Raw genomic sequence first — 20,544 nt, forward strand, 5'->3', positions numbered from 1 at the left:
AGTGAACTTGTAAAAAATTACAAACTATCCATTGTGGAATACTAACTCTTTAATTAGTTGCTATGAAGTTGAAACCTTATTTTAGTTTTATCTGCCCCATTACTAAGTCATACATTATGCAGTTGATGTACATCTGATGTATAAAAACCTTAAAACTTCTTTGTTGAGTTTTGTGAAGGTGTTTTTGGATGCTTGCATTTCTCGGCTTCGTTTGAAAGAAATTGAAGCTGGAACAGCTATTGGAGCAATTGGAGCTCAGAGTATTGGAGAGCCTGGAACGCAAATGACTCTGAAGACTTTTCACTTTGCAGGGGTTGCCAGCATGAGTATCTTTGTTTATAAAATTTTACCCTATACCTCCTTCCCACCCCTATCGCATAGTAATTTAGGCAATCAAGAGGATTCAACAGAATGTGGAAACTGTATTCGTCTTTTCATAGTTGTTCAATCCTTAACGTTGTTTTTAGATGTTACCCTTGGAGTTCCTCGTATCAAAGAAATCATTAATGCTAGCAAAAAGATAAGTACACCAATCATTATGGCCAAACTTGACGATGATAATTGTATGGATATTGCACAAACAATAAAAGGTCAAATCGAGAAGACATTGTTGGATCAGGTATGTTAATATATTCAATTAAAAATCTTTACTTGAATTAGATGTCTATTTTGCTTCCTAGTAGAAAATCATCTCCTTGATTCTGTTTGAGGCCAGACAGAGAGCGATAGTAGTATGGTTGTTACAATCTGGAAGGGGATGGGCACTAGTTAGGGGTTGATGCTTCAATGAAATTAATGCAGAGAGCATAAGTTGTGGAAAGGAGCGGAGGGGTTGGCCTTTTTCTTGGAGGGGATAAGTCAATATTAGTTAATGAAGTTAATGTATGCTACTTAATGTTTGGTATTTAATTAAAATAATGCAAAGAAACATTTGATTATGTAGTTAACACAGCAATTCGAAGAAAACAGTTGGAAAAATGGTTTTTGGAAGATATAAGAAATAGGAATGTTAATTAGTATTTTTATGTGAGGTTGTTCCAAGAATAGACTTTGCTTTCACTAACTTAGAGATATCTTCCGAGCCCAACTATAAGTTCACTTTATCATGAGTATTTCAAGGCTTCTATATACTGCAAGTTTGCTAGGAGTATTTGGAGTAGGTTATTTAGCATCATTTTTATTCTTTCCAGTCAAATCGTCCTACAAGCTCAGTTTCTTAACTGAAATTCCACTGCTATCCATGATGTCTTCGGCCTCCCTTGAACTTCCAAACAAAATCTCCATATTGTGAACTCTCCACCCTTTATTGACATGCATCTTCTGGTCAACGTCCACACATATACCATTTTAAAAGTTGTTAACTAGACCTTTTTTCTTGCAATTAACATGTTCCATCACCAACACCATTCATTTATAGTTGGAGATTATTATTTTATAGTTCAAATGTTTAATTTATGTTAGGAAAAAAAAGAGTTCAAGTAACTATCAGTAATTATTGTGAAGAAATGTCATATTTTGGTCCTTTATTTGAGAAGGTGATAGATTTTTGCCATTGATTTTGTTGAAGATTGTTATGGAGGCTCTCTTCCCATGCTATGGCTTTTATCTTATGTTGTTTTGTAGGTTGCAAAGAGCATAAAGCTTGTGATGACGTCATTTAGAGCTTCTATAGTTGTTAAACTCGATATGGTAAAAATTAATGGTTCACGGTTGTGTATAAATGCTTATACTGTCAAGGAGAGAATCGAAAAGTCTTTGGCCAAGCGCAAAAGTGACAAACTGGTGAAATTTTCTCCTCTGACTTTGTTTGGTACAATCAATCAATTTGATCGGTATCTGATGTAATTTAATCAGCAGAATATCAAAGTTCTTGATGATGATAAGTTAGCTGTAATGCCTGATGCGGATAAGCACGATGCTCACTTTGTGTTACATCAAACTAAGAACAAGCTTCCATATGTCGTTGTCAAGGTGAGAATAAGAAGTTAGTTGGTTGAGTGCCTTTGTTGTTCAATGTGTCATCTTGAGTTATTCATTCCAAAATTATTGAATTATTGTGTTTAAGCATTGACTTTTGATTTTAGGGTATTGATACCATTGAACGAGCAATTATTGCTGATGAGGAAGGGAAAAAGGGAAAGCTAAACTTGATCGTTGAAGGGTTAGTTCATTCCTAACAAACCGAATTGTTGCTTTGCTCTTGATACATGTTCCTCCTTTCTCTCATGCTGAAAAAGCGATTTACCACTATAACCAAACGTTCACTATAATCAACAACATTTGATGACCACCAAATCTGTTGTATCCCCAAATCACCATCCGTGGTGCTCATTTGGTCTCTTTCTAGAATAGTTTTGGTCTCTTTCTAGAATAATATTTCTTAATGTCTGTTCATTGTTCAAGAATGTGTAGAGAGTAGAAATCCCTGTGCTGAATCAACAATATTTGTTAAACATGCCTTTGGCTTTCATATCATTAATTAAGTCAAATGTTATGGATTTGGTTTTCTCACTCCACTTTTTACATGGGTATTTTTAAAAAGACGTGTCTAGGCAGCAGACACTGAAGCCTAGTGCACAAAAACAGTCATGTCGCCACATCACCACCATATTTTTGGTTGTGATAAGTGTGAAACCATCTACATTGACCGCAAAAGTTGTGTTGTAATTGCTATCACACATGACTGCATTTGAGATTTTGCACTTAATGCCCAAGGTGAACCCTTACACTTTAATTGGCTTAGAGAAGGAAGTTTCCCTGAGGCCCATAAAAAGTGCACACTACAATATGTTTTCTGCATAGGATTTTAAATTTTAACAAAATACACCTCACTTTGATGCTTCGAAGATGAGGTGTTTGCCTCGTACCTAGCTTTTTGCACGTAGGCTCTAGGACCCATATAATCTATCATCTTAGTGTGTCTTAAACTTTGTTATACATTTTGGACACTATTAGGCTCATATGAAACATCTTAAACTTTTAAATTTGTGCATGCAAAAGAAATTTGTTTTTGTCGACAATTTATGTAATGACTGAACCTGTATGTATTTGGGTTTTCTACTCTAAGCCTTTTCTTTTCCTTTTTCAAGTTTTGTTCACCTTTATATCTTCCCTTACATTGCTTGCGAAGTAGCCGAGGAAATGAAATACAGGCATTGTTATTAGATCGAACAAATGTTGTGTCCAGTGGCACATAGCAATATGTTTTCATCATTATAATTAGTTAAATCAACAAACAAAAGATCTATTTAGTAGTAAGGTATTATACGATATATGGGGGTATCAACTTAAAACAAATTTTAAAACTGATTTTGATGGTAAATTTATTATTTCATTTCAGATTCTATAGCAAAATTTATGCTTGATCGGAGTATTGACGTTGATATTATTACCTCATCAATATACGTCTCTTTGAAAGGATATTTCATATTGACGATAATATTAAACTAAAGCTTGAAGTCCTTAAATTTATCCCAGAGTTCATGTTGATTATAAGTTCGTCCATTGATCGTGCCACAAATATTATAGTTTATCTCTGTTCTTTATGGTATTTTTCTGTTGTATACAACATTATATTCAAAATTTTCCCTATACCAAAATAAAGTCTCGCTCTAAAATTGAGTAGATATTCTAGGCATTCTCTAGAGGAAGATATGTGGACATAGAGTAGTATGACTTGTTAAAAAAGGAAAGAGAATTATTTCGAGGTCACATCCCGTATTTTTCTTTATTGCTAGTTTGGTCATAAAAGTTGCTTATTTATTCCTCTTATAACCTTTTATTTGCTTGTGAATTGTGATATTACAGAACGGGGCTTAGGGACGTAATGGGGATCCAAGGAATTGATGGGCGTAAGACAGAGAGCAATCATATCATTGAGGTGCATCAAACTCTTGGAATAGAAGCAGCCAGGAGCTGTATCATCAGAGAGATAAAAAAAGTCATGCAAAGTCATTCTATGGATGTAGACATACGCCACATGATGCTACTCGCTGATGTGATGACATTTAAGGTTATGCCTGTATCCATACATTTAATTTTACATTAATCAAACGGAAATGAGGTTACATAAGGTGGATAAAACCCTTGTTTTTAATGTTCATATAACAGGGCGAGGTTTTGGCTGTTACTAGAGTCGGGATTGCAAAGATGAAGGAAAGTATTCTGATGTTGGCATCTTTTGAAAAGACAGCTGATCATCTTTTTAATGGTTCTGTGAATGCGAGAGAGGAAAAGATTGAAGGAGTTACTGAATGCATCATCATGGGTGTACCAATGCAGATCGGCACTGGTATGATGAAGATAAGGCAGAGGTATGTTGGCAAATTCATATCATTATTTGTTGTATACACTCTGCTACATAAATTTTCTGTTCGATCTCCTAAAATATAACCATGTATCATCCATCACAATTTGTAGAATTTGAATATTAATTGCAGTTACTTTCCGTGGTCATGGTTTTACGGACGTACGTACTTAAAATCATTTTCAAATCTTCTTGTTCTTTTATCTGTTTGATAGAAAGGGCTATTTGTTTCACACGTGCGAATGAAAAGGGAGGCTGGGAGAATGAAAAGGGATAGAGAACCCAGAGTTCCTCGTTTCATTTGGTTAAGATACAGAAATGGAATTGGTCGACTCTAACTTATTTTAAAAAATCAGCCCTTTTTCAGCTTGTTTTTATTCGAGCTAGTATACTTACTTTATAATGCAACAATGCCAATTATTTTTCTGAACTGCAAATTTTTTTGGCATTTTGAAATCTTGAAAGCTACGATTGGAATTTTAGAATTTTTTTGGAAACCTTATTATGTAAGAATGACCTCCATTTTCTTGACCTCCATTTTCTTGCAAACATCTGAACACATAACAAAATCAAATTATTATCTATTCATCATTTATAAGTTAGAATATACTACCGTATGATCATTACCTACGACATATGTACAAAAGATCACCACACGATAATCTCTACTAATAAATATTATGGTGGGAAAATACGACTTTTTATCTACCGGCATTTGTTCGTGTAGATCTGATACCTACCCAACAATTAACATTCAAACTCTTAAGTATTTAAAAGAAAGACAATTGAAGATTTTGTTGTCTCTAATTGGCGTGATTCACTTATCTCTCTAAATGTAGTTCTTTTTCAATGTCATCGCAAAATAACAAACACTAGCAATGGTTGAATGGTTACCAGCATGCTGATTGTGAACAATGAACAATTTTCTTGGAAAAAAAATTGGAATAAGTACATGATTCATGATTATATTAACAGCCCGTCTTGTATAGTTGTATAGACCGTCTTACGATGAGACGACCTCAAAACAAAAAGACTAAGACCCATAAGCTAAAAGTGTCTATTATTAGGCTATTTAACCCTAGTATGAGGCATGTTTCACGATGAGACCATTGCATACAAGAATTTGTGTTATATTAAAGGTTTGATTATGGTAATTGTGATTGCAAGATATGCTGTCTGGTGTGTACAAGTTATGAATATCATCAGTTCTCCACTCTATTGCTGATTCTGGCTCGTAACATGCACAGGACCTAAAGAGCATTTTTGAGATTAAAATTTAGTTTAATCCTTGACAATTGCTTTGTTTCTTGTCCAGAATTGATTCTTTGCCTGAGTTCAAATATGCATCAGATCCAATATTCGCTTGATTAGTGAAGTTGAAGGCGATAATGGAGCAAACATCATGAATTTTGGGTTTGGTATTCACATATCAAGGCAAATGATTTGATAATTGCATTCCTTGTCATATTACATCCTTAATATGGATTTTTTTATACATTTATTAAATTTGTGTAGGAATTTTTCGTCATTCATGGTGATCGTATAGCAACCGTGACCTGATTTTTTGCGAGAACGTATAAAAACTCAGATACAAGGTGGTAGGATTTGATAGGATGAGAGTTTTACTTGAAAATGTGTGTTCATACGAATTATAATAACGTCAAGATTTTGTAGAAGTGGAATCACAATTTGCGTGAATGAATATATTATTTTATTGAATAATAAATTTGATGAAAGAAAAATTGGAGACCATTAAATATTTAAAAAGTATTAAAAGAAAGTTAATGGAAAAAAATGAGGACCACAATTAATAAAACTTGTTTTTATAAAGCTAGTCGGAAACAAGTGGGGATCATAAAAAATATAAAAATGTTAAAATAAAGTTAGTGTAAGATATGTGAAGACCATAAGTATTATTAATGCTCCATATTAAAATGACGATGAATAATGTTATTTTTGTTTAAAGTTTGTAATACACATAAAAAGATTTTTTATGAAAATACAAATAGAACACCTAAAATAGCAAATGAAAATTTCATTAGAAAACGGAAGGAATAGTTAACAATAATATAGCCTTGCTTATAGCCTTTTAACTATTTACAAAACATTGATACTTATAGCCTTTATATAGTAGTTGAAAACAAAGTAACGTCTAAGAAAATTAATATTGAAGTTTTTTTAAAAATAAAATAAAATAATTCATAATTTTCTCAATAACTTACAGAAAAATATTTTTTTCAATTAAGATTTCTTGATTTGGAGGCACCTTTTATTTTGACTTGCAATTTATTACTTTGCTTTATAATCTAAAAAAGTGGGAAAAAAAATTATCTAGAATAATTCAAACTTTCACTCATTTTCTCACAATAATTTCACCTTTTACTCAACCCCTAAATAATCTCAATTTTAAAAGGTGTTCGCTTATGGTGAAACGAAGTAACTTGTTACCTCTTCAACACGTAATATTCCAAAAATAAAATTAATATTAAAAAAACTAAAATAAAAAAAAAAACAGCACCAACATCTCCTCCCCTCCCCACCACCACCAACAACCCTGCAACCACCCTCTCCTTTCCCATTTCCAAGGACGCCGTGATAATAACATGTTCTCTTCTTCACTACTAGAGCGGGTTTGGAGCAGATCTTGCCAGATTTGAATCCAAACCAATTAATTTTTAATGGATTCAAACTCGGATTTGGACCCTAAGGATTCAGACCCATACTTAAACCGGCCGAGTCTAATAGGTTTAGGGTACTTAATGGGTCTAAAAGATCCTTATAGTTAATATTGTTTAAAGAAGTAGATTGAGAAAGTCTTGTTGGTGTTGCCCATCTGTCATATCATTTGGCTTTAACTTAACTATACATGTAGCGGCAAAGTTGTGAGCTCGAATTTCATAAAAAAATCTATTTCAAACTTCAAATACTACAATGGTGATGGTAATTCAAGTAAAGGAATGACAACCAAGCTAATACCAAAATTAATACAAACTAATACCCTAAAACAGGAAGAACAAGTTGCACTGCACATGTGCAAGTGAGGAAGATATGCAAGTAGAGAATTGCAGAATTGAAATGAGGGACTAAGGTAGTAAGGAAAAAGGCATGAAGAAGAAGAAGGAGGGCCGCGAGATGAAATAACTTTTCAGCTAGTCTCTTGAGTGACCGTCTCTTCGAAAAACGTATCTTAAGCCCAGTTCATTAAAGATTAATGCCTACTTACTATATTCTTAATGCCTACTTACATTGTCCTTAATGCTTGCTTATCGTGTCTTTAATGCCTACTTTCAATATCTTAAATGTCTACTTATATCATTCATAATGCCTACTTGCAATATTTTAAAAAATAAATAATAAGTCAGCCAAATTAGAGATGATCTCTCAAAGAGACAGTCTCTCACAAGAATTTGTGATAACTTTTAGTGTTTATTAAAGAAAAGCAATTGTGCAAGTGCATAAAAAATATATAACAAATTTTTGGGTCAGGATCAGGATTCGGGTCTAAAGGTTGGTTTGGGTCTCAGTTTGGATCTAAGGGTCTGGACCTCGATCCAGACCCAATAAGTCTTAAAAAGTAATTCACATACCCTTAGAAAAAGGGCGGGTCTAATAGGGTCTCAGACCCATAACCATCTCTCTAATCACCGCCCTTCATACTAGCACACCATCATTATCCTCTGCACAAGTTACAACCGTCATCTTACTACTCTTGCAAGACTATTATTATTACCAAAATTTCTTTGTGTTGTATTTGAAAACAAGTATTTTATTTTAAATTATACTCCCTCCGTTCTTTTAAGTTCTTTCACCTTACTATAACGGATAGTTTCATAAGTTCTTTCACTTTAGAATATTTTCTATTTTTAGAGTTTTGTATCCCATTTTTACCCCTTAAAACCCCCATTTTCTTTTAATGTACCCCTTTTCTTTTATTTATAATTATTTTCTCTCTCATACTTTTAATACAATCATTACTTTACACTACTATTTAATTAAAATAATACCCACTATAATCAAAGATTTTCTTTTTTTTAATATGTGTGAAGAATCCAAAGTGGAAGAACTTAAAAGAACGGAGGGAGTAAATTTCAATCATGAAATCATAAATAAGAAATTTAAAAATGATAAATTTTGGAAAATCATTCTCAAATTCTCAACTTTATTAATAGTAAAATTAATTCAAATTCAAATTTAAAAATTTTTAATTTTTCAAATAATAAATTTGAGCCAATTTTTTATTTTCAAATAAAATGATCGTTTACTAGCATGATAGTAATTCATGCTTACCCACCATACGCCTTAACCAGCAGAACAAATTGAAAAAGTAATCAACTGTTCACCATTATCTATTATTGAACATTTAAACTCACTTCACCATTGTCATTAATGAACAAGTTCTTGAAAAGCAGTTTCTTTAATTTATAGCTTACATTTTGTGTTTAGAAATCAAGTTCTTCTATTCATAGATTCATATTTTAATTTGTAATTTTTATATAACTCTAATTTCAAGGATGAATCAATCAGATTGATTGCAAAGCAAGAATATACCCCATATTGGCATATTCCGCAATGAATCACTGGAAGAGTGCAACGTAAAACAACCAAATAGTACTAAACTACAAAAAATTAAGAAAACCCACATAAATTTCAATCAAGCCAAATAAATAATTCAAAGTTTGTTCCCTTGTTTTTGAATTTGATTTCAAGTTAAAGTTTCAATCTTTAACGGCCTACTAAATGGTGTTAAAAGGAAATGATTTACAGTATAAAATTTCATCAAAAGTTATATATCATTCCCGTAATAAAATTTAAATAAAAAAAATTATTTACAAATTTCCGTTACCACCTAATACCACGTCTCCCAATGGTAATGCATTTCAGGAAGAAAATGAGATGATTGAAGTTGGACAAGCATGACCATCAAGCTAAGAGATTTTCAACTAAAATTACAGTAGTTTTTCATTCCCATGATCACCGTTTATTACCGCCTACCAAATGGGTCGTAAGAGTAATTGTAAGTTTGATTTTAAGGCAAAGAACAATTGGAATTTTTTTAGAAGAATGATTATAGAGATAAGTTGTTTTATGAAAGAAATGAGATCACTGAATTGTGAGTGGGCATTGGAAGGCGAGAGAAACGGCGGTGGTTTTGATGGTTAGTGATGGTGGTGGAGATAAATGTTGGTGTGACAGTGAGGGTGGGAAAGAGATTGGAAAATTGAGGACTTTTTTTTGAAAAAAAATTACCTGCTATAAATAAGCATTAAATGACAAGTGATATTTTAAGCAAACATCCTATAAAGTTTGAATTATTCAAGTTTAATCGGTGGTAGAATTATTGTAGAACAATCAGTAAAATGTTGATTATTAAACTTAGATCATTTCCAATAGTGAGAAAATACTCCACATGTAAAGTATTTTTTTTTAAAATTTGATCCCATCGGTGAAGAAAAAAAAAAAAAAAAAACTCACAAACTATTTTTTTACGCGCTGTGAGTAAAAAATTTTTAGGAAACGACTTTACTCACCGAACAAATAAGAAGTTGACTCTTATCCAAATAAGGTTTTTCTTATTTTTTAAATTATATATATATATATATATATATATATATATATATATATATATATATATATATATATATATATATATATATATATATATATATATATATATATATATATATATATGATCAAATAAGAAAAATTTTAAAATAAGAAGTATGAGAAGAATTTATATATATAAAAGAGGATATTATGTTACAAAATAAGAATATTCTAAAAGTTTATGTTATAGTTACTTTTCTGTATTATGTGATTTTGGCTCAATTATGACCATAGAATTTTTTTATTTTAGTGAAATCAATGGTGTAGAGTCCTTTTTAGCCTTCTCATTTTCAACACCCTTCTCATTGAAATATATATATATATATGAAGGATGAGAAGAATTTTTGTTTGATTTTGTTTAGTTACTATTTATACAAAAAAGATACTATGTTATAAAGTAATAACATTTTAAAAATTTATATCGTAGTTACTTTTCTGTGTAACTTAGTTACTTTTACAATTATGTGTTCTTGGCTCAATTGTGACCATAGATATTAATATTTTAGTGAAATCAAGGGTGTAAAGTACTTTTTACCCTTCTCATTTTCAACACGCTTCTCATTGGATCTCTCCCCTATATATATATATATATATATATATATATATATATATATATATATAGAATCAAATAAGAAATATTTTAAAGTAAGAAGAATGAGAAAGATTTTTGTTTATTCACTTTATATACAAAAAAAGATATTATGTTGTAAATTAAGAACATTTTTCAAATTTATGCTATAGTGACTTTTACAATTAAGTATTTTTGGCCCAACCATAACTTCAGATTTTTTTATCTTATTGAAATCAAGGGTGTAGAATCTTTCTTATCCTTTTTATTTTCAACACTATTTTCATTAGATTTCTCCTATATATATATATATATGTATATATATATATATATATATGTATATATATATATATATATATATATATATATATATGTATATGTATATATATATATATATATATGTATATATATATATATATATATATATATATATATATATATATATATATATATATATATATATATATATATATATATATATATGTTTATATATATATATATATATATATATATGTATATATATATATATGTATATATATATATATATATATATATATATATATATATATATATATATATATATATATATATGTATATATATATATATATATATGTGTGTGTGTGTGTGTGTGTGTGTGTGTGTGTGTGTGTGTGTGTGTGTGTGTGTGTGTGTGTGTGTGTGTGTGTGTGTGTGTGTGTGTGTGTGTGTTAACCGCTCTAATATAAACTTATGATTTATTAATATAACACAAATTTTTATTTGAGACCGTCTTTACAAAAGACATTTCAAGTTTAGGCCAGTCCAATTTTTAAATTTTTAAAAAAAAATAATTTAACTTTCTAAGCAATGCTTTTTAACTTTCATTTTCAGTTTTTCTTTTTCTCTTTTTTGATAAAACTACTCATTTTTTTCTCTCAAACTCCATTTATGGTTTTCAATCTCCATCTTCCTCTCTCAAACTCCATTGTTGTTTATTCTCTGTTTATCTTCTTCAACATTTGCAAAACTATCAAAGTTATGCATTTATACTTCATCATTTTCATTTTTAAAGCTTTTATTTTCATTTTTTTGGGTTGATTGTGTTATATATTAGTTGGATTACAATTTTCTGATTTTTTTTAAAATTAAGCTTCATCAATGGTGTAAATAGTGATCGATGTTGAACAAGATAACAATATCTACTGTTTGGGGAAATTAATAAAAGCAATTGTGGTTATAACATAATATATCGAGAGTTATAACATAATATATTTGTATTTAAAACATAATATATTTGGGGTTATAACCATAATATATTTGGAGTTATAACATAATATAGTTGGGGTTATAACAAAATGTATAATTGCGGTTATAATGTAATAGATTTGGGTTTATAACAGTATATGATATAATACTACAAAATTGATATTATATTAATACAAGCAAATACATTATGTAATAAATCTCAAATATATTAAGTTTTAATTCCAAATATATTGAGTTATAATCCCAAATATATTTTGTTACAACCACAAATATATTTTGTTATAACCCCAAATATATCATGTTATAACTCCAAATCATAAAAATTGGCTATAATTGTCATCTTCAACATCACTGTCTTCCAACATTGATGAATTTTAATTTTTTTTAAAAAAATGAAAAAATTTGATTTATTACTAAATGATGTTTTATTTTGCTTGGGAATAGGCAATTAATCAGAAAATTTTTCATCTTTAAAAAAGAAAGAAATTTTCTACAGTTTTTTTTTAAAAACAATAATTTTTTTAAACCAATTTTTTTTAAATTAAAATATTTACTAAAGAAAAAAAAGTAGAATAAACTGTTAAAAGTCGTTTTAGATATGTTTTTTAAAATTAAGTATTAAAAACTCAAATATTCAATACATTTAATCACCATCAATACATTTGTGATACGTGAAGCAACGTTTTTTTTTTTTTTTTTTTGTTTTTTGTTTTTTCAGAAAAGAGGTGTTCTGAGAGAGTTTTGAAGCTTACGTCTTCGCCATCTTCTTCCCCATTTTTTCGAATTCAATCCTAATTAGGATTTTTCTTTACATTTTAGATCTGTTAGGTTTATCATTGTATCGAACTGATTAATTCTTTGATTTGGTTTGATCGAAGAAATTCCCGTGGAACTGAGTCGCGAGTTTCGTGTCGATTTACCTTTCATGTTTTGTTTTGGGTTCGAATTTTCTCCGACTTGTGAGTAATTTTACTTCGTTTTGATCATTATTTTTTGTAATTTACGTTTCAATTTGGTCAACATGTTGTATATGGAAAATGTCTTGTTTGATTGGGTACGTGTATTTGTTTAATGATTATTTCAGGTTGTATAACTTAGATCTTGAAATTGGCTCCCCAACGCCGGTCGCAGCGCCACATGGGTGGCCAGATGCAACAGAGCAATGCTGCTGCTGCAGCGGCTCTGTATGATCACCCTGGTGCCGCTGGTGGGTCCCTTTACAATGCAGCACCCACCAGTGATGCCGGCGATGCTGTTATGGCTCGCTGGCTTCAATCGGCTGGGTTGCAGCATCTGGCCTCTCCCTTGGCATCCAACCATATGCCAAATCTTCTCGTGCAGGTATGTTAAATAACCACTCTTTGCTAAACGCTTCTGCCAGAAGATATATGATTTTGATTTTTCATTATTAGTATTCGGTGAAATCAAATTAGGGTTTGGAGACTATTAGATTATTGATTCAAAGAGGATTACAATGTGACTTTGGTTTAACTTGTTAGTGTCAACTGTCAACTTTTTATTGGGATGTGTTTGCTTTTTTTAAGTAATGAGAATGAGAAGTTTGATGAAGGATGATTGTCTTCAGATTTTAGTTTTCATAGATAAACAAATGTATGCTGTTAATCACGTTTTAGGCTCTTTGTGAAGATTTAGGAATTTATTGTTAACTGTCTAGTTGTACAATGGTCTTGAAGGGCTATGGAGCACAATCTACTGAGGAGAAGCAAAGGCTTCTCTTATTAATGAGAAACCTGAATTTCAGTGGGGAGTCTGCTTCGGAACCATATACTCCGACAAGTCAGAGTGTTTCTGGGGAGGGGTTTTACTCTTCTGAGTTCAGAGGGGATTTTGGAGCTGGGCTTTTGGACCTGCATGCTATGGATGACACCGAACTTCTCTCGGAGGTATTTATGAACGTTTTATGAATGTTTTTCTTTTTTGATGCAATTTTTCCATGTCTGCATTTTCTCCCTTAATTTCAAATTTATTTCTCCAGCATGTTATCTCAGAGCCTTTTGAGCCCTCTCCTTTCATGTTGGGGTCTATAACATCAATGGATGATGACATGAATTTGATCAGCAACAAGCAACAGAGAGGACAATGGCAAGTTGATGCAGATGCTTCTACCTTGACAACATTTGACAAAGAGACTGTTTCAAAAGAAAATAATGTGGCCAAGATAAGAGTTGTTGTAAGTATTAACTGAAGATTATCTGTTAAATTTATTTCTTGCATCTGTAACCTCCTATGCTATCATCGTGAAACATTGCTTAAGGATTATGAGAGACTAGTTCTCATGATTTTTACTCCTATCACTAAGAGGTAGCAGCTTGTTTTCTCTAGAATGCGGAGTTTTTGTTAATCAAGGAATTCCCTCTGTTAAATGTGGATAAAGTTACCCTTATAAAGCATTTCATTAGATATGCTTAAAAGTTTGACAATTTGTTTTAAATGGGAGTTGTCAAGCGATTAGTAGAATATGCGGCCCATGATAATTGATTTTGGAGAAAAAAATAGTTGGATGATGCATGTGGTTGGTCTATGGAAATACTGAACAAAATATTTTGGTGTCCTAAGGCAATGTAATGGGAGTAGGATAGTTCTTATGAAGGGTAAATATTTAAAAGTCTATTTGGTTGATTTAAGCTTTGTGCTCATATTGGAGCTTCTTAGACAATAAGTTTAGATGAGAATTGAGGTGATTAAGGCCAATTTTGTTGTTCTTATGAAGATGCCTAAGTGCAACTCATGAATAAAAATATGTTTTAGTGTCCAAATAAGTTATGTTCATATGAGCTGCAAAGTCATATCCGTAGAGCATACATTTTTGTAATTTTCTTTTAAAAATATTTTTAAATATGCATGTCAGTTCCTTAAATTAAAATTGCTATTTGTGGTAAGATATTAGATATTTTAAAGGCGATGTTGCTAATGCCTAGGGTGGAAAGGTAGATGATATAGTTATATTATGGGGTATAATGAAATTCTTATTCATTAACCTCATTGCCCTCAATGATTCATATGCTCATTTGATTATACAATCAAAAGTCTGTAACTGTTTGTAGCCTATGCGTAAGCCTTTTATTACCTTTAATGCGTTGCAAGTTGTAACAAAGAGCCATATTTGTATACCTTCTTAGAATTTGTGCAATTGCAGAGCATGAGGTTTCTATTCTTTTCAGGTGCGCAAAAGACCTTTGAACAAAAAGGAACTTGCTAGAAAAGAAGATGATATAGTTACTGTTTATGACAATTCTTTGACTATTCATGAACCCAAGTTGAAGGTATGTATCTTTCTTTAGATAAAACTTAAGAGTTATGAACCAGATATTTTGCTCTTATATTTTAAAAATGTTATTATAACATCGTTATAACTGTGTATGTTTAACTTTGCCTTCTCATTTGACAGGTGGATTTAACAGCATATTTTGAGAAGCATGAGTTTTGTTTTGATGCAGTTCTCGATGAGTATGTGACAAATGATGAGGTATTACCAATTCCCACTTTTGGGGTTTTTCGCTTTTCTGATTTTTAATTAAGGTGATGCTGATGAACTTATACTCTTAGTTTGTTTTACCACTTTGAGGGTTTTTGTTATGCGTTGCAAATATTTACTTATCTCTAGTATTTTGTCTCATTTCTTCTTCTACCAGGTATACCGTGGTACTGTTGAACCAATTATTCCAACAATTTTTCAACGCACAAAGGCAACATGCTTTGCATATGGTCAAACTGGTATGTTGGGTACTCTTCTTTGTTTAGTTGTTGGCAATGTCCAATTAGGTGTGCTTCATTAGTATATATAGAAATATAGTATCTAGGTTAGGCAGTGATATCTCCTTTTTTGTGAAATGTGCAATCTGCTATTGACTGTTATCTGCCACTCTTCCAGTCATGAGGTTGCTCAGAGAAAAAAAGGCTGGGAGGAAATTTTGTTGTCACAATTTGATGATTTAGATTATATTAAATTGTTCCTTTATTTTTCCAAAAAAAAAAGCTTTTTTAATGCATCTGGTGTATTTTCAGACTTTTATCAAGTGGTGTATTTTGTATGTTTTTGCAATTATTATTATTTTTTAATCAATTACTGTATTTCTTTTTCCAGGTAGTGGAAAGACATTTACCATGAAACCTTTACCTATCAGAGCTGCTGAAGATCTTCTAAGATTGTTGCATCAACCTGTTTATCGCAATCAAAGATTTAAATTGTGGCTCAGTTACTTTGAGATTTATGGCGGAAAATTATTTGATCTCCTTTGTGATAGAAAGTATGGTTCTTGGTTGACAACCCGATTTTTTTCTTGCTTTCGATTTTGAGATAAACAAGTAATTACTTTACGGCTGAGCTTGATTTGCGTACTGGGTCCTGGGGTTTCAATTTTGGAATATTTGCTTCAGTTTTAATCCCACTTTCTGTCAGTGCTTAGAAACTTAGCTTTTTCTCTGGGAGCAATCAGTGTGGTTTGCCCATTGTGTTATTTGCCTCAGCCCATGCTACTTATCTACATTTTTCCGGCAATGCATTATATTATAATATAAATGCGTCATGTTATACTTTGCAGCATGTTCTTTTTAAAAATCATTAAGATTTTTTCTTTTGCGTTCATTAATCGTGTAGTTTCTTTGGCTGTCTACTGTGTATTATCTTGTATCTAAATAATAAGAAATATATTGATGGTATGCTCAAGATTTTTTGTGTGGAGATGGGGTAAAAATTAGTTTAATTGAAGTCGGGTTTACTGCTTTGTGATTACTTTAAGTCTGTAACATGTTGCCCAGACTGAATGAGCAATTCTGCTTATGTTTCTCCAGGAAACTTTGTATGAGGGAAGATGGGCGGCAGCAAGTTTGCATTGTTGGACTGCAGGAATTTGAAGTTTGTGATGTGCAAATTGTTAAAGAGTATATCGAAAAAGGTGATGGAGCTAGAAGCACCGGCTCTACTGGTGCTAATGAGGAATCTTCAAGGTCACATGCTATCCTTCAGCTTGTTGTGAAGAAGCACATTGAAATAAAGGATACAAGACGTAATAATGATGGTAATGAAGCTAAGAATGGAAAGGTTGTTGGAAAAATATCATTCATTGATTTAGCAGGAAGTGAAAGAGGAGCAGACACAACAGATAATGATCGACAAACAAGGTGATTTCTCTACCTAATCTCTTAGATTTTTCCTCTCTCCAGTTCCTTGAAATTGAATCCTGGAAGTACAAGTAATTGGGTAAAATAGATTGGGGGTGCTGTCTTGTGAAGGAGCTGATCTTGCTTCAGTTTTAATTACTCATTCTACATGAAATGTTACCAACAGGTGTTTATTTAACTATTGTTTTTTCGCTTGATCCATTTTTTGGGGTGAATTGAAGGTTCAAATTCTAACCTTTTAAGCACCAAAGGAGGAGAAATCAACTGTAGTACTCATTAGGCTATTAGTTTTCTGTGTACTGTGGAGTGGAGCACACAAAAGAGAGATAAGATGCATTTATCATCCACCAAAGTCGATTTTTCATTGGCAGCTATTTCCATTCAAGTTTCTGCACTTTGCCTTGGTTTTCGACTTGTTCCAAGGAATAGTTTCCATTTTTATATCATACTGGCTTGTTAAGGTTGGTTTTGTAGGATGCATTCAGCCATGTGAAGCAATAGATTTGTGGTTTTTATTTTTTATATTACATTTTGTTTTCGAATTCAATCTAACTTACAATTAGATAATTATGATCATTCATATATCCAGGTATTCATTGGGTCATCGTCAATGAGGCTTATTTCAGTTTGACATTGGGGGTTTGTGAATGGTCAACTTTGTTAACAAAATATCTTTCCATGTGTGCTTCATTACAAAGGCTACAATCATGTACTTCTATACAATCATCTGATTTTGTTGCTTGGGATGTTCCATTATATTGCCTTTTTATCGTTTTTGTTGTTCGAATTATTTCAGGATAGAGGGAGCTGAAATTAATAAAAGCCTTTTAGCTCTTAAAGAGTGCATTCGTGCTCTTGACAATGACCAACTTCATATTCCATTTCGAGGAAGTAAACTCACTGAAGTTCTTCGTGACTCCTTTGTTGGCAACTCTAAGACTGTCATGATATCTTGTGTTTCACCAAATGCTGGCTCATGTGAACATACCCTCAACACTTTGAGATATGCTGATAGGTACTCGAACTTATTTTGGCTTTTTTTTTTTTTGCTTTGTTTCAGAGCACATAACTGTAAAAATACATTTAGAACAGGGTAAAAAGTCTTTCAAAAAGTGGGAATGCAAAAAAGGATTCATTTCCGACTGTAAATAAGGAATCTTTGTCTGTGCCAAGTACACAATTCTTTGCTGATCCAGAGGTTGTTCAGGAGCTTCCAAATGCTAGAGCAGCTGATGTCAGTAGAAAAGCTTCAGAGAAGGAAAAATTTGCTTATAACACTTCATCTGATTTTCCTACTACTTATGGTCATAATGGGAGGAATGTGAATGGAGTTGCTTCTAGATCAGTTGATGGATATAAACTAGAGATGAAAAATACTTACGGTGGCTTTACTAGTCAAAAGAATTCTTCATCTTTTGCACAAAACTCCGCTGATGTAGAAGAAAACATTCAGAAGGTATCCCCTCCTCGCCGAAAAATCTCAAGTAGGGGCGAAAGAACAGAAAAGCTAGGAAACTGGTTTAAGAAAGAGGGAGCTGGGCTTGATCCATCAACGATGAACCACAAAACTCAAAGTACAAGTGCAGTAAATTCAAACAATGCTCCATCCTGGCATTATTATGAACCAGAATCCTTGGGGAATGATGGAAATATTGATGCGATACTGGAGGTTGGTTTTCCTCGTGTGTTATCAGTGCCCTTTCTTGGTGGTTTGTTTTAGGTTTTTGGCTGTCATTTTGTCATTCAGTCTCATATTTAATTTATTCAAGGGATTAAATATAGTGACGTTTTCAAATTTTTGTAGGAGGAAGCAGCATTAATTGCTGCGCATCGGAAAGAAATTGAAGATACGATGGAAATTGTCCGTGAAGTAAGTAACTTTACAACTTGAAATTTCTTTGAGTTTTGATATTAGCGAAGAAATTATATTGATGGCAATAGTTTTCTTATCTCAATGAAGTAGTGTGTTTCGAAAGCTTAACACCCAACCATAGAGCTCTAAAATAGCAATTCTTCAAGATAATTTACCTAAGTGTGAAGACCAACTGTTGTTAACATACATTTCCCTCATGTGAAGGAAAATTTTTGAAGCACTATGCCCAGTATGCCAATATGTCGTATTAGTGTCCTAGCTCCACCTAATGTTCAAGACCTCAATAAGACCATTAATGTTGCTGGTTTTGTTCATTATTATTAATATGAATTGAGAAGTCGATACATCATACATGGGTTCGAAGAAAACATATCAAGCTCTTGGTAAGAAGTCCATAGAAAAGGGTGAAAAGGGATATATAGTGTTTGCAACATTTCAGACATAATCTTTAATATCAGACTCTTTTAAATGAGGTGTCAATGTCTGGATTTCCTAGAATAAATTTTATAAAGCAAAAAAATATCCTAGCAGAAGTTAGAATTATCCCAACTATTAGATCAACTAAGTTACTTATCTTTTTTTTACGAGCCTTAATTATGTGTTGAAGCCTTAATTTTTATTTTTTAATTTCTGGAATTTGAGCCATTTTTATTTTTCAATTTTTGGGTTTTGGGCCGGCCCATATAGATGGTCTCAATATGAGACCGTCTCTCGTAAGTTTTTGTGATGACGAAAATTATTATAGTGGCAAAGTATGTAACAAGCTTTACCAAAATGGTCAATTTGTTGCTTGAATTTATTTTGTGATATAAATAGAAAGATTCTTTATGGGAACAACAAATAGAACACCTCAAAATGGCAAATGGGAACTTCTTTAAATGGAGAGAGTATAAAATAGTTTCTACATGACCCTTTCCATCTTCTCCCTCCACTATGTGAGCCATATGGTTTGGATCAAAGTAGCTCTTGCAAAAAAATTGGTGGGACTTGGCTTCTGCATTTAAGTGACAGCAGCAATTTGGTTTGGTACAGGAAATGAAACTGTTGGCAGAAGTTCAGCAGCCAGGGAGTTTGATCGACAATTATGTAACGCAGCTAAGTTTTGTGCTCTCACGGAAGGCTGCAGGTTTGGTTAGCTTGCAGGCTCAGCTTACTAGATTCCAGCATCGAATTAAAGAGCAGGAAATTCTTAGTCGGAAAAGGGTTCCACACTGATCACACTGTTTCACTGTTCCAATGGTGACACTTCCTGTTGTCTAGTAGCAATATTCTATTTCTCAATGCGCCTTGCTTTGGACATTTGGGAAAAAGCCGTTGATGTTGAATGGATCTTCGTACTCCCTTTGTGGTGTTGGCGCAGTGAAGAAGCGTTCATTTTCTCTACTCTGCCAAACGAACTGTGTGGAAAGATATTCTGTGTAGTGGATTGCATCTAGATGGTGATATGTGGATAAGCTTGTGTCCGGTGATGAGAAAGGTTGAAAAGAGTGGATAAATCCACAAACAATTGTGGTTGTAGTATGGGAATTGAGAAGTGAAAGGAAAATGTCACGAGACATGACTATGTTCTTTGATTGATTCATTGAATTCCAATTTCTTTGTAATTTGCATATAATAATCACAATGATAGGAGAATAATTGTTGAAGCTTCAGGTTTTGGGTATTTTTAATGTTTTGTAAATGCAATTTCCAACTTATAGCCCATAGCATAAATGTTTTGAATAACTATCCTTGATCCAATTTTATATAGCAAATCTTGTATGATCGTCTCACCATGAGATAGTCCATATTATACGCTTATTTCT

The 20,544-nt window shown here is 32.1% G+C and overlaps 2 protein-coding genes across 4 annotated transcripts in view; both read left to right on the forward strand.

The window, feature by feature from the left end:
* The window catches only part of LOC130817890 (DNA-directed RNA polymerase III subunit 1), a 28,641-nt gene extending 22,609 nt beyond the window's left edge, over positions 1–6,032 (forward strand). Inside the window, exons 21-29 of one of the 3 annotated variants that reach the window (XR_009043889.1) lie at positions 179–326; positions 468–619; positions 1,624–1,782; positions 1,858–1,971; positions 2,085–2,161; positions 3,808–4,012; positions 4,111–4,313; positions 5,622–5,740; positions 5,822–6,032. Coding sequence is in view for 1 of the 3 variants with exons in the window: in XM_057683854.1 (XP_057539837.1) it covers positions 179–326; positions 468–619; positions 1,624–1,782; positions 1,858–1,971; positions 2,085–2,161; positions 3,808–4,012; positions 4,111–4,313; positions 5,622–5,673 (1,110 nt within the window). In the remaining 2 variants the exon portion in view is untranslated. Of the gene's footprint in view, positions 1–178; positions 327–467; positions 620–1,623; positions 1,783–1,857; positions 1,972–2,084; positions 2,162–3,807; positions 4,013–4,110; positions 4,314–5,621 lie in introns of all 3 variants that reach the window. The other 2 variants (XR_009043888.1, XM_057683854.1) reach the window with 2 other exon arrangements.
* A 6,365-nt stretch (positions 6,033–12,397) lies between these two features.
* On the forward strand, positions 12,398–20,503 carry LOC130817904 (kinesin-like protein KIN-13A). The gene is made up of 13 exons (XM_057683873.1): positions 12,398–12,683; positions 12,809–13,065; positions 13,419–13,628; positions 13,721–13,915; positions 14,907–15,008; positions 15,134–15,211; positions 15,378–15,459; positions 15,830–15,992; positions 16,537–16,866; positions 17,663–17,881; positions 17,959–18,535; positions 18,671–18,736; positions 19,772–20,503. The coding sequence occupies exons 2-13, from the start codon at positions 12,862–12,864 to the stop codon at positions 19,952–19,954; spliced, it is 2,409 nt and encodes an 802-aa protein (XP_057539856.1). The 5' UTR covers positions 12,398–12,683; positions 12,809–12,861; the 3' UTR covers positions 19,955–20,503.
* Positions 20,504–20,544: the final 41 nt, after the last annotated feature.

The sequence above is a fragment of the Amaranthus tricolor genome, chromosome 1 (assembly GCF_026212465.1).
Source record: "Amaranthus tricolor cultivar Red isolate AtriRed21 chromosome 1, ASM2621246v1, whole genome shotgun sequence".
In the NCBI taxonomy this organism is placed as follows: Eukaryota; Viridiplantae; Streptophyta; class Magnoliopsida; order Caryophyllales; family Amaranthaceae; genus Amaranthus; species Amaranthus tricolor.